Source organism: Castor canadensis, chromosome 1, assembly GCF_047511655.1.
Source record: "Castor canadensis chromosome 1, mCasCan1.hap1v2, whole genome shotgun sequence".
NCBI lineage: Eukaryota > Metazoa > Chordata > Mammalia > Rodentia > Castoridae > Castor > Castor canadensis.
This window is the reverse complement of record NC_133386.1, coordinates 72,666,572-72,680,094: the sequence shown is the minus strand read 5'-3', so window position 1 is coordinate 72,680,094 and position 13,523 is coordinate 72,666,572. Positions and strand designations below refer to the sequence as shown.

At 46.9% G+C, this 13,523-nt stretch overlaps 1 protein-coding gene across 1 annotated transcript in view; it reads right to left on the bottom strand.

Moving 5' to 3' along the window:
- The window catches only part of Gabrr2 (gamma-aminobutyric acid type A receptor subunit rho2), a 51,106-nt gene extending 37,815 nt beyond the window's left edge, over positions 1-13,291 (bottom strand). The window contains exons 1-2 of the mRNA XM_020173702.2: positions 11,114-13,291; positions 4,197-4,303 (exon numbers count right to left, since the gene is read on the bottom strand). Coding sequence (XP_020029291.2) covers positions 4,197-4,303; positions 11,114-11,301 — 295 coding nt within the window. The 5' untranslated portion in view covers positions 11,302-13,291. The remainder of the gene's footprint in view (positions 1-4,196; positions 4,304-11,113) is intronic.
- Between the last annotated feature and the right edge of the window lie 232 nt (positions 13,292-13,523).

Genomic DNA, 13,523 nt, shown 5'->3' with positions numbered 1-13,523 from the left:
ATGTGTGTTTCACCAAAAGTTTATTCATTTTCAGCTCTTTTGTGTTATGACTGACAAAACTGTATAAATTTAAGGTCTACAATGTTTCACCACAGAACTGGGGATGTACCTCAGTGGTAGAACTTGTCCTTAGCATATGTGAGGCCCTGGAATCAAATCCCAGGGCCCTCCTCCCCAAAATTTTACAACTTAAAATTTTTTTAATTTAATTTTAAGAAGTCAGATTGCAATGCTTCTCTTAAGAAGGGGAGGAGAAACCCTGGGACTCTGCAAGTTCTAACCTGGGTGCACAACCAAATCCGGCCGCTGGCTGCTTAAACAAGGCATTTTTGTTTCAATTGATCCCTGGGATTAGGAAATTGCTAGATTTTTTATCTTTTCTCTTCCCAGACTGAAAAGTCATTAAAGGAGTACCTAGTCTTAGACAAACTGTTTTCTATCAATTACTTTTAAACATCAATCCATAAGGAAGTCCATCTTTGAGATGTATGATGGGAAAGACAGACCCAAAACAATTTGCTTCTGCAGGATATCTTTGCTCAGTGTCTTGCTTAGTGTTGTGGGAGCCAGAGGAAGGGGTTGCTGAGCTGGGCCCACACTCAGGGCTCTGCTTCTAATTGGGAGCCATCTTGGGGGCTGCCCCCCGGGAACAGGTCCCTTCTGTTTCTTGCATAGAGTCACCTATGTGCTGTCTGTCCAGCCTCCTTCCTCACAGAGACCCACCCCATACTTTGGGTGGCACTCCCTGCCCTAGGAAGAGGTACTGAGTAGAACAGGGAATATCAGGAGCATCTGCAAGGAAGGGCTAGTCATCTAGGCTACCTCCAGATGTTTCTAGGATAATAGGTTACAGTGTATTGAAGCCACAGATGGGAAGTCCCCTCCTGTGACACCTCATCTTACCTGGTTACCCAGGACTCAGCAATGCAAACCTTGTTTATGGGCTTTGGAGGCATGGAGCCCAGTACTCACTCTGTGCGTCCCCTCCCTGTTTCCAAGTGACAGCTGGACATCCAAGAAAGCCAAGGGAAGGTGGGGACCCGACTCTGTGTTTTAGTGACTGAGATCTTGACAGTAGATGTTTAAGAGCCTCAGGTCTTACTGAAATTACTGGAGGGGACATGTCCATCTCTGAAGCTTCCCTACTGGGTCAGAAGCTTGCCAGGTAGAGACAGAGGACTATCCTAACCCTCCACACTCTGGGTTGCTGATGGGCCTACCAGGTACAGTGCTGAGACCACAGGAAGTCCAAGTCACTCCCTGAATGTGGCTTGAGCAAGAAGCACCTGACCAGGGCTGCAGCATGTCACAGGATTCTGCTCTGAGCCAGAGTTCCTGGGGCTGCAGATGTGATGGCCCTTCACCTGCCATTCCCCAGTGCTACCTCCTGCTTTCTCCCAAAGGAGGGACTGTTTCTACAGGGCTTTCAGTTCTGCAACCAATATTACAAAAAACACCAAAGTTTGGCCCAGCTGTTCTGTGGCCATCACTTAACCCTGGATCCTAGGCTGTTCTACTTAGGGTATTGACCAGGCGATTGCTCAGGCTCCTGAGAACAACGACAGCTTCAGGTAGGACACTAAAGGCACAGCAGACACTCATGCCTCCCCCACAAAACTGTGCGATGAGGCAGGACCATGTTATGACTTCTGAAGATGGTGGTCCTTCTGCCTTCATGGACCTCTTCCTCTACACAAAATAGAAAATATGTATATATACAACTGTGTTAGTATAAAGATTATTTCTACCCAAAATGTCACCTCTTTTTCTCCTGATTTTAAAATAAAACCTTTTGTGGGCCCTAACACTGTTGTGGCCTCAGGCAGCATGCATCCTCTGCCTGATGGCTATGTCATCTCTGCATGGAAGGACACATGAGTAGGAGATAGAAGGAGACCTGGCCAGGAGGGCACAAGCAGCCTCAGCAGGAGTGATTCGCATCACTCACTCCATCTCTCTGTGCCTCAGTTTCCTCACCTGCGATAATAATAGCATCTACTTCATAGCATTGATGAGAGGATTACTTTAAGACTATATCTATGAACTCTGGTAAAGTGTTTGCCTAGCATGCATGAAGCCCTGGGTTCAGTATCCAGCATTGTAAAAAAAAAAGTCAGATGTGTAAGTTCCTTGGTCAGAGTGGTGTCCAGCACAGAATAATTACTATGAAGTAGTAGCTGTCATTCATTTTTTGGGGGGAGGGCCAAGGTTGAAAGGGTGCAGGGGTTGGGATAGGTTCTCACTAGGTAGCCCAGCCTGACCTGGAATTTATGATCCACCTGCCTTGGCCTTTCTAGTAGCGTGTGCCACCACTCCTGGGCATCTGCTTTTTCTTTTCCATAACTGCAGAGATCAGCTAGGTGGCTGGAAAAACAATAATAAGATTATGAACAACAGGCCGGGAGTGGTGGTACACACCTGTAATCCCAGGAGGCTGAGGTAGGGGGATCATGATTTCATTTTGTTTTGTTTTCTTGTGGGACTGAGGTTTGAACTCAGGGCTTCACACTTGCAAAGCAGGAGCCCTACCACTTAAGCCTCTAGTCCTGTGATTTTGAGGCTAGGCAGACTACATCTTGAAGAAAAAAGAAAAAAAAAAAAAGAAAAATGGAGCTTCCAGCTCATGAAACATCTCACTTAGACTCCCTGGAACAGATCCAGCTATTTTAAAGCTGGTCATTCAGTAAAACTTTATCATTATGAAATTCCTTGGCAGAATTGCCCAAGGCAAGTCCCCAAGGAAACCAAGGAAACCAGAACTACCAGAAATGTGGTGACTTCCTATAAACCTGAGACAGGAAGGAAAATCAGCCATGGGACTGTAATCTGATGCGCATGCTTGTCCTGTTTAGCAGGTGTCAGCGCTCAGAGCATTTAGTGCCTTTTAGCACTAAATTCTAAATACTAATACTTTTAGTATGCAAAGACCTCTGGGATAAATTAATTTCTTAATCCCTTAGCAGTCACACAGCGCGGAAGGTCTGGCAGCTGGGTTTTGTGAGGGGACATGACCAAATATGTGTCAGGGGATTTACATATATTATCTCTTTAATCTGGATGGCAGCCCAATACATAGAGATTAACTACTGTCCCATTTTATAAATGAGCAAAGGGAGGCTCAGAAGGGATTGGTGACCTGCCTGAAGGCCACCCTACTCCTTCCTACCACCCCTGGAGGGTGATGGGTCCTGAAAGGGGATTGAGGGAGGGCAGGGATAATAGAGAAAGGGAAGCAGCCCACCTGTGTCTGTCTTGGCCATACTTGCTCTGGGCCTCAGTTTCCCCACATGCACGAGACTGGGGTTGACCCAGGGGATCCCAGGCATTCACTACTCTCATCTTACTCCCTACCTGGTCAGAGCAGACAGCTGGCTCCTTCCCAGCTGCTGTGGTCTGAATGTTTATGTCCTCCAAAATGCATATGTTGAAATCCTACCCCCCAAGGTGACGTTATTAGGAGATGGGAGGTAATTAGGTCATGAATGGAGCCCCCTGGTGAATGGGATTCCTGTCCACCCTCAACCCTTCCATCATGTGAGGCTGAGGAGAAGGTGCTACCTGCGAACTACAAAGTGGGCACTTCACAGATACAGTATCCGTCACTGCCTTGACCTTGAACTTACAGCCTTCAGAACTGTGAGAAATAAATGCATTGCTTCTAAGCCATGCAGCCTATGATACTCGGTTATGGCAGCTCAAAGCGACTAAGACACAGGCCCCTTCCCTCCGGCATTTCTCCAGTTCCTAAGAAATACCCCTTCTTGAACCTCCAAGTGGCCATACTACTGGGGGAGAAAAGGGGCTGAGAAGAGGCTTTTTCATGAGTAAAATTACTGCTGCATTGGAGAACAGATGGCCCCTCACTAGAAGTCCCCAGCTAGTGACCAGCAGCCAAGCAAAAGGAGCTGTTCTGTGACCCAACTCTCCTTGCACAAGCTTGTGTTTTTAGCAAAAGAAAGTTGGCAGCCAGCTTGGTCTCTTTTGTGCACGTAAACAACTGAGTCACATGCAGACTCCCTCAGTCACCAGCCCTCTCCCCGGCTCCCTGCTGGCTTGACTCTCCTTGGGAGAACAGTGACTCCAGAAGCCCTGACGGGTTTGTGTGGCTGTGAGGGGGATATCACGCCCACCACCCAGGAAGGGCTGTGGCTCAGAGAACCGGACAGGGCAGCAGTGAAGGCAGGGCGCAGTCCTACCTCCAAAACCCGGCCTCATGGTGAAGTCATGGTTGTCCACTCGGAGAAGAGGCTGAGGTTTTCCTGCTCGGATTTTGGTCACATCGAGGTTCTTTTTATGTAAGTGACTGCAAAGACAAACAGAAATGCCTTTCTACCCACCCAGCACACTGATTGGCTTACTCTCTGCAGAACCTACCTGTTAGTCACCTTTTCCCCATCCTGCCATCACCCCACACCCTCACGGGAAGGCCCACCTGAGTCCCAGGCCCTTCTAGAACCTTCCTAAAGCAGATGCCCTCCTGTGCAGAACAACATTCCATCTGGCAAGGTCTTAATTATCTTGCCAAAAGTTGTGATTGGAGGAAAATGGTTGGGTTGAGTGATGGGGGGATTATCATTTTTTTTTCTCTTTTTAAAATTTCTCTCACATTATTATGATATTGGTCTTTGTGATAAATAGACTTCTGAGACAAATGCAGTGAAAGTTTTAAAATGCTGATTTTGTCGTAGCCAGACCCTGTGCTTCTTTGGCCAGCCCAGGTGGCAGGTCTGGCAGGCCTGCTCTGAGGGAGAGTCTCCAGCCCCAAAACAGATACTCTCCACTGCCGGCAGGGGTCCAAGAGGTCAGGGCCACGTGAGTGGTGGGCACATTACTCTGGACACCCAGCAAGCAGGACAAGTGGTGGCAGCCAGAGCTGGAGCCCAGGATGCAGCTGGTTTAGTCCCTTCCTCTCTACACAAAGGAGTGATTCTCTCTTCACCCTCTTTCATATTCCCAGAATATTTTCTTCAGCACAACCCATACACCATGCTAAAGCAATCATATCTGAGCTATCTAAAGTAATTATCGACTGACAAGATTGTCACTGAGCAAGAAATAGGAATGTAAAGGGATTCTATTCTAGCATATTCAGTCAAAGTTATCTCTAAACCAGAGGGTCCTCAGCCTTACCTGCACATTAGGATCACCTGGGCCTTTCAAAAATCCGGATACTCAGGCCACACTTAAACCAGTCAAGTCCACACACCTGGGAGCATCCAGCTGCCATCAGCATTTTAAAAGTTCCCCAGCCGATTCCCATGCAGCCAGGGCTGAGAACCACTGAGCCCGCTGAACTTTTGTAGATCAAGCAATACCTTAATGTTCATAAGCTTTATCTGGCTTGGTGTTGTGTTGTCAGACTAGTTAATTCTCAAGTCTAGCTACGACTGTAATCACCTGGGGAGGTTTTCAAACTACTGATCCCAAAGCCCTCCAGAGATTTGAATGGATTTGTTTTGAGGGAGATCTTGGTGCTGGGAGCATTTTAAAAGCCCCTGGCCATTCCAGGGTACAGCAATGTTGAGAACCATTAGGATAGACTTTAACCAGACACCTTTGGCAGACTCCTGAGAGCCACCAGAACGCCTGTTGGTGCAGACCGTTATGTGTAATGGCGAGACTCACACATGGACGGAACCAGAGGCTTTCTCAGGGCCTCTGTGATTTGCCATGTGCAGTAGAGTGAAGGCTTTTTAGAACTGAATGAAAAGTATTTCTTTTGACTGTTTGCTCTTCCTTTGTGTCTACCCCTATTTTGCCCTTCACATCCCTGTCACACTTCATTCACTTTGAGAGAAGCAGGTGTGTTTCCTGTTTAAACTGTAAAAGGGAGGTGACGTGTTTCCTCCCTTGAGATCTTGACACATCTTCCTATGAAACCTTAACTTTAGCTCTCTACTGGCTCTGTCCTGAAGGTATAATTAGATGTGCTGTGGGTAATGTAGCCACTAGTCCCATGTGGCTGTTTGAATTTTAATTACAATTAAATGAAATTAATGCTCAGTTTCTTCATTACACTAGCCACACGTAAGTGCTCAAGAGCCACTTGGGCAGGTGGCTACTGTCTTAAGCAGTCAAGATATATAACATTTCCACAATTACAAGCTTTTATTGCACAGTCAGTGCTAATGTAAATGTTGATCAGCCCTTAGCCCACATAGATTCCTGTAAACTGGGCCCTCCAGCTTAGAGGCCCTCTGGGGACTGCCTGGCCACATCTCACAGATCCAGACCTCTCAGTCATTCCCCCACTTGCAGTGAGGGCTCTGGCACAGCCTGTTTCTCTCTCTTCATCCAGTTCCTCTGGTCAACCTTGGGGATGTCAGCATCCATATGGACAGCCATCCCACATCTGGTGGCACAATCCCCCAATTTCTGAGCTCACAGGGCTTATCACCCAGAGCGGAAGATGACACTAAACAAGTAGACAGATAAATAATATGTCAGGAAGTGCTAAGTGCCATAAAAAATGACAAAGCAGGGTAAGGAGTAAGAAAGAGATTGGGTTGGGAGACAGTAGCTTACATGGGTGGCTGAGGAAGGCTTCTGAGGCCTAGAGGGAGGTCTGAAGGAAAATGTGCCCTGAGAGAACAGCAAGCCCGACTTCCTGCAGCCATCTGAGTCCATCCAGTCTCCAGCTCACCACTGCCTCATCCTTTGACCTGCTACTGACTTCAAGTTACCCCTTCCCTGTTTTCTCATCCTTCTGCTGTAAAGTTCAGGGGAAATTGGGCACTCAGCAGAAGTGCCCATCTTCCTTCCCCCAGAGCCCTTTGAACTCTCCCTCAGCCCCTGCCCTGTGCCCCAGCTTCTCCCTCCTTCACTGCTCATTCCCGTCAGTCTTTAAACTGAACTGTCCCTCCCACCTTGAGCTAAAAGGAAGCAGCAAGCTTGTCTAGACGCGCCCCCCACCACGTCCTCCTCTAACTCCTATTTCATGCCAAATTTATAGAAAGTGCTAGCAAATAGAGGTGGGTTATAGTCTTCCATTGTGTCCTTTTTCAAAGCAATATTAAAGGCTATTCTTCAGAGTTTTAGGCTCACAGTAGAGCTGAGTTCCCACTCACCCTCTGCCTCTGCACACACACAGAACCCATTATCTACATCCGCTGATGAACCTGCACTGACACCTCATTGTCACCATTGGCACGTTCGCTCTTGGTGTCAGACATCTATGTTTTGGATAAATGCAGAGTGACATGGAGCCACTAGATAATATCATACAGAGTAGCTTTGTGGCCCTAAACATCCTCTGTGTTCTACCTAAAAAATAGTCTTCCTCCTGCTGGGCGCCGGAGGCTCACGCCTGTAATCCTAGCTACTCAGGAGGCAGAGATCAGGAGGAACACAGTTTGAAATCAGCCTGGACAAAGACCCTATCTTGAAAAAACTATCACAAAAAAGGGCTGGTGGACTGGCTCAAGGTGAAGGTCCTTAGTTCAAACCCCAGCACCACAAAAAAAAAAAAAAAAAAAAAATTCTTCCTCTTCCCAATAAACAAATCATTCCTCAAAGAGCTGGGCTTCAGAGGCAGTATCACCTTCTCACTCCCCTTGTCCTTCGCTCCCAACCCCAGGCCCTGCGGGTGCTCTGATGGAACACAGAGTTTCTCTCAGGGCAAGGCACCCCCACCTCTCTGTCCATGCTCCACTGTGGCCTCTCCTCCTTCTTGGCCCATCTTTTAAATGTCAGCATCCCCAAAGCTCTGGTCTAGAACCTTCTTTTCTCCCCCTGCACTCTTTGGCAGCTCACCCATGCCAGTAGCTTGCCTTGTCTGCAGCATACCGTCATTGTCCCTAGGCCTTTATATCTGACTGCCTGACTGGACAGCCCATCTGGGTATCCACAGCATTCAAACTCAACACATGGGCTCCACGTGGACACACGAGTTTGAAGTGATCTCGGCTGTAGAGTGAGTGGGTGTCAGGTGAGAAGGGGGAAGGGCTAGGTGTGTGGCTGGAGCAGAGGGAATGAGGCTGCAGGGACCCACAGGCAGAGCCTTGAAAGTCGTATGAAGTCTGTCCTACCCAAAGGCAAGGGAAAAGCAATGAAAGGTGTTATGCACATGGAGGAAGGAGTCGTGATCAGATTTGCTTTGTGATCAGATTTACACACCACAAAGGACAGTCCAATTGAGCTTCCTCCCCTAGAGCTGGACAAGGGATGTCAGTCCAGTCCCCTGCTCTGGAGCATGCATAGTCATGGCCAGGTACTTCCAAGGGGCTTCTCCACATCCTAGTCTCTTCCCAAGCCTGGCTCCAGGCGTCAGCAGGACTAAGCCTAGTTTTCTGGACCGTGAGTGTGAGAGGCCATGACAGACATCCCAGCAAAGACGTCAGAGAAGACAGATGAAGAGCTCAGCCAAGGGCTTAGCAGATCACAGACATTAACTCACTCCCCTCTGCCTCACAGGGAGCAAATCCGTCCTGTCAACACAGTTTCCACATCTATGTAGGGGAGGATTAGGAACCGGAAGTCCCACAATGCTACCACCCTAGTAGGGGAGAGGAGATTTCAATCCTGCTGCCATTGACAGCTCAGAATTACTTTTAAGGGACCCGTTATTTGATAACTCAAACCACTAAGATCCTGAGTCTTGGGCTATTTGTGTGGCTGAGCTCCTTCCTTTCATCAGTTCACAGGCATGATTGGGACCTGGTGGACAGCCAGGGCCCTTAGACCCCAGCCTCTTAGCTCCACCCCACAGCAGGGCAGCCAGAACCTTCAGGTGACCTCAAATCCGGCATTTTGGAAGAAGAAAACTGTGATCTCCGTGCCTGTGGAAGCAGGGATGGAGCCATCATGCTGTGGTTTATTTGGCAATAATATTGATCATAGTTGCCATGCCCCCAGATTGCACCCTTCTCAGCACAGGCACCAAGCCGCAGGCTTCAGACACACCTCACGCCATCATCACAGCTGGAGAAACTGAGGTTCAGAAGATCAGGAAACACAGCCACATGGCCAGAGAGCAGCAGAACTGCTCCAAACCTGGCTTCCCTTTTCCTTCCTAGGACCCTCAGCCATAGGTAAGGGTAACTGGGGGGCAGGAGGCCAAAGCTGCTCCTGGGTCCAGTGAAACAGAACCGTGACGCAAATCCAGAGAAGGATGAACAAGAGCAGATGTCCCAAGGAAGCAGCAGAAGGGAAAGGAAAATGACAGAGGGGCCAGGATCTAGAGGGGCCAGTTTCCCATGGCCCACATTGGGCTTATTTCCAGATCTTAAGGGACTAGGGCCTTGGTGGGCAAGTAAAGAAAACAATCACACGTGTCTGGAAATGAGGCTTCCAGGTGTTTTGCGAAGTGACAGATGCTGGGCCAGCAGGGCTGCTCACTGAACCCTGCATCATTCTCAGGGAACAGATAGCTTCAGATAATGCTTTTCCTCCAGGTTTAAGTGAGGAACCTACATTCCAGCCCTGTAGTGCCACCCACAAGTCATGTGACTGACCCATGTTCTAGAACCCCGTTTATGCATCTGTAAAATGAGCCATGTGGGCAATTTTCCAGAGTGTGCTCCCTGGGATAGCAATCTACACCCTCTTCAAGGTTCACCATGCCTATTTTGCATCATGAATGTTCTAGAAGTTCTACTGTAAAGACATGGCTTAAAATGGCTGAACCCAGAATTTCCCAATCTCCATCAACCCTAGAACCCCCTTTTCATACAACACTTCTTCACATTTCCCAAGGTTAGAACTCAAGGGAGTTTCTGCACCAGGTGACCTCCAAGGTCACTTCCAGTTCCAGCCTACGCTCCTGGCCACATGGCCAGTGTAAGTCCTCCAGGACAGTGCCCTTCTACCACCTGGAAGATTTGGGTCTGTGCTGCTGAGGGGACTGGTCCTCCGATCGCATTTCCATCTCCCAGAACAGCAGAATCCACTGGGGTGCCAGGAGTAGAGCTTGTAACACTTATTTATCTTTAGTTGCTTCCTAAAAATCGGGAGCAGTCAAGCCTAAATTTAATACACATATTTGTAACAGTACACGTGTATCATTTGTAAATACACGTATATTGGAGGAAGCTTTTCCAGAATATGTTACTGGTAGCAGTGTGTGATCAAAAAATGTTGGGAGAACCCTGACCCTGGAAAACTTGCCTCAAAATAATGCTTTAGTGCTGGGGGTGTAGCTCGATGGTAGATGGCTAACCTAGTCTGCTAGGGGTCCTGGGTTCAATTCCCAGCACTGAACACAAGCACAAAGTGCCATCATTAGTTTATATTTAAAGTCAGTAGTTCCCTCAATGCTTACGATGGAAAATGGGTGTGTAACATCCCACACCTGGCATTTGTATCTTAGCTGCCTGCTCTTTTCTTGTTCGTGCCTTACGGCCCTTATGTCTGCCTCTGCCTAGGGAATTATGCTTTGTACAAACTAACTTACTAAGGAACTCAGATTTGTAATGTAGTGGTTTTAAATGCAAATTCAGAACTAAGCCAGTATTTCTTGGAAATGTCTCCACAGTATCCATGAAAGGGTCACACACATAGACATAACTGCTAACCTGACAAATTCAAACACTTTTTTATAAGATTCAAGTATAATAAAACCCAGTATCATGATAAAGCTCTTCCCTATCAAATAATGGAAAGAAAGCAATATTCAATTACATTTTCTCCTTTTACTTCTTTTTGTGGTACTGGGGAATCTAACTCAGGGCCTCACATATGCTAGGCAAATATTCTGCCACTGAGCTACACCCCAGCCCTACATCTTTTGTTACTAGTTTAGGCTAAATTTCTACACTGTTTCCCCTACCCCCAAAAAAAATACTTGACTGCAGTTCTCTAGCTGGCCTCTCTGGTCCCTACAAGACGTGGTCCTGAGAAACAGAGCAGCTCAGTCCGAGATATACAAGATTTTCCCCCATTGAGTCTTTGACCATCTGCCAAAATAATTTGGCTGAACACAGGCATCAGAGTGAAAGGCCAACCTCATCTCACAAGCATCTCCGTGCTTGTGACAGAGTGTTTGTGTTTGGGTAAGGTAGAGGTCCCTCTACCTCAGGCTCGGAAAGGGACTCCGGCAGGACTTCTTGGGGCACACTGTGCTCAGCTGCTGCTTAGCTGCCATGAGCATCCTCCCTCCCCACCCACCAAGACCTACCTCGGCTGGGGCACTTCCAGCTGGCCCGTCCATCTCTTCCTCCTGGGCCTTCTGCTGTCCACAAGAACCATCAGGCAAAGCAAGAACAACATGAGTCTTGTAAAATAAAACATTCTGTGGACGTCTATGATGTAGCAGGCGGCTTTCCAGTAACTTTTGGTGGCACAAAGGTACCCTGGCTTAACCATTGGCCCTGTCCTTGGCCTGCTGCCGGTGCTTGTCGGAGTCTCTGTGAGGGCATGGCTAGCAAGGCTGATTTTCCCAGTTTACTGTTTGATACTGATGCCTGTCGCACCCGCACACCCCACCCTCAGGGTCATGGGCACAAACACCAAGCTTTGCCCTCCCCACTGCCTAGAGATTCGTCATTCATCTAGAAGTTTGTCCTCCTGGGAAAGTCTGCTTCCGAGCTGAACCCTAGCACAGCTTTGGCTAAAACCGTTACACACATAGAAAAAATAAAATCTCTCAAACACACCAGTTTTTGCTGAGATCATTAATCCATCTCTCTGGCTGCATAAAACCAGTCTGTCATATCCAGCAGGGAGCCGGCTTGGATTCCGAGTGGATTTGCACATGGAGAGCACATGTTCATTGAGAACACACAAATGACCTGTTTTCAAAGGCTTGCTTTATTTCTTATCTAAGAGAATATGCTCTGCCCCTGTTGCTGAGAATATCTGCTCTCCCTCCAAATATTCACCTCCTTTTCTTTTCTTTTTTTTTTTTTTGTTTGTTTGTTTTCAGTGAATACTTATCAAAGCATAGAACACTTTTCTACCTTTTTTTTTTTGGTGGTACTGGAGTTTGAACCCAGGACCTTGCACTTGGTAGGCAGGTGTTCTACCACTTGGACCAAGCCTCCAGCCTTTTTTGCTATGGCTATTTTGGAGAGGGATCTCGCCTTATGCCCAAGCTGGCCTGGACTGTGATCCTCCTATTGCACACTTCCCACAGTAGCTAGGTGTGTGCCACCACACCCAGCCATTGATTGAGATGGGGACTCAGGAACTCTTTTTGACTAGGCTGTCTTTGAACCACAATCCTCCCAATCTCTGCCTCTCAAGGAGCTAGGATTACAGGCTTGAGCCACTGTACCCAGCTAGAAAACATTTTGATTTTGAAGAACAGCCTAAACCAAAAGAGAATTCATGATTATGTAAGCTCCTTTTCCTATCATGAGCATTAACTTCAATCTTTGACCCTGAAATGTATAAAGTCAAACATCATAAATTAGGCTTGATTCCTGTGTATAAAATGTATAAAGACACTGAGCACCAGTGGCTCAAGTAACCCTAGCTACTTGAGCAACTGAGATCAGGAAGATTGAGGTTTGAGGCCAGCCTGAGCAAATAGTTTGCAAAATCCCATCTCCAAAATAACCAGGGCAAAATGAACTGAAGGTGTGGCTCAAGCAGTAGAGTACCTGCTTTGCAAGAGTGAAGCCCTGAGTTCAAATCCAAGTTCCACCAAAAAAGTATAAAAACCACATATATAAATATGTGGTTATGTTTAACCTATTAAACAGAATACAGTATGTTGTAAAAGCACTTATTGTGATTCCGTGGTTCCCAGATCTGGTCCCTCCTCAGAATTACCTGGGAATTTTTATTTTCTTATTTTTTTGCAGTAATGGGGAATGAAACCTGGACCTCCTGCATGCTAGGCAAATCCTCTGCCACTAAGATTACACTCTTCTCCTCTCAAAGATTTCAGGGTGAGGAGCAGACCTATGAAAGTTCTTTTCCACAGGATCTGCTTAAAAGACCTCTTTTTCTTTTCTCCATTTGGAACAAGCCAATAAAGGACCAGCTGGAACCTAGACTTAATGTTTGAATGTTGTTAGGTTTTAAGAAATAGCTGTTGTGGGAGGCATTCTAGACACAACTCTAAGGTTCTGCCAGTTTTCTTTAAAATTCTATTATCGATAGTTCAATTATCCTGAGTAGGATAGGGAGAAAGCCAGTTGAATGGCACAATTTCTTATCACAATTTTATTGAAATATTACTCACATACCATAAATTCACTCCCTTAAAGGGTACTTTTTAGTATATTCAGAGTTTGCAACTGTCACCATTACCACTTTAATAGCAGTAACAGATAGGGTCAGATGTGTACTGGAGAAGACTGGCTGCAATGTAGGAATGGTGTAAGACTGGAGCTCTAGTAAGAGGTAACTGCATTAACGTACAGGAGAGCAGCTAGTGAGGGTAGCAACAGAGTATGAAGAGAAATGGAAAGATCTGGAAAGGACAGTCAAGGAAGGAGATAAGATCAGATGGCAAAGAATACAACCTTTGGTCAAAGACAAAAAAATGAATACAGTCACTGGTTTTATTGAGCAGTTCAAACTAGTTCTGAAGGCACCTGTTCAAGAGGCATTCCAAATAGCTTTCAGGTCATGCACAG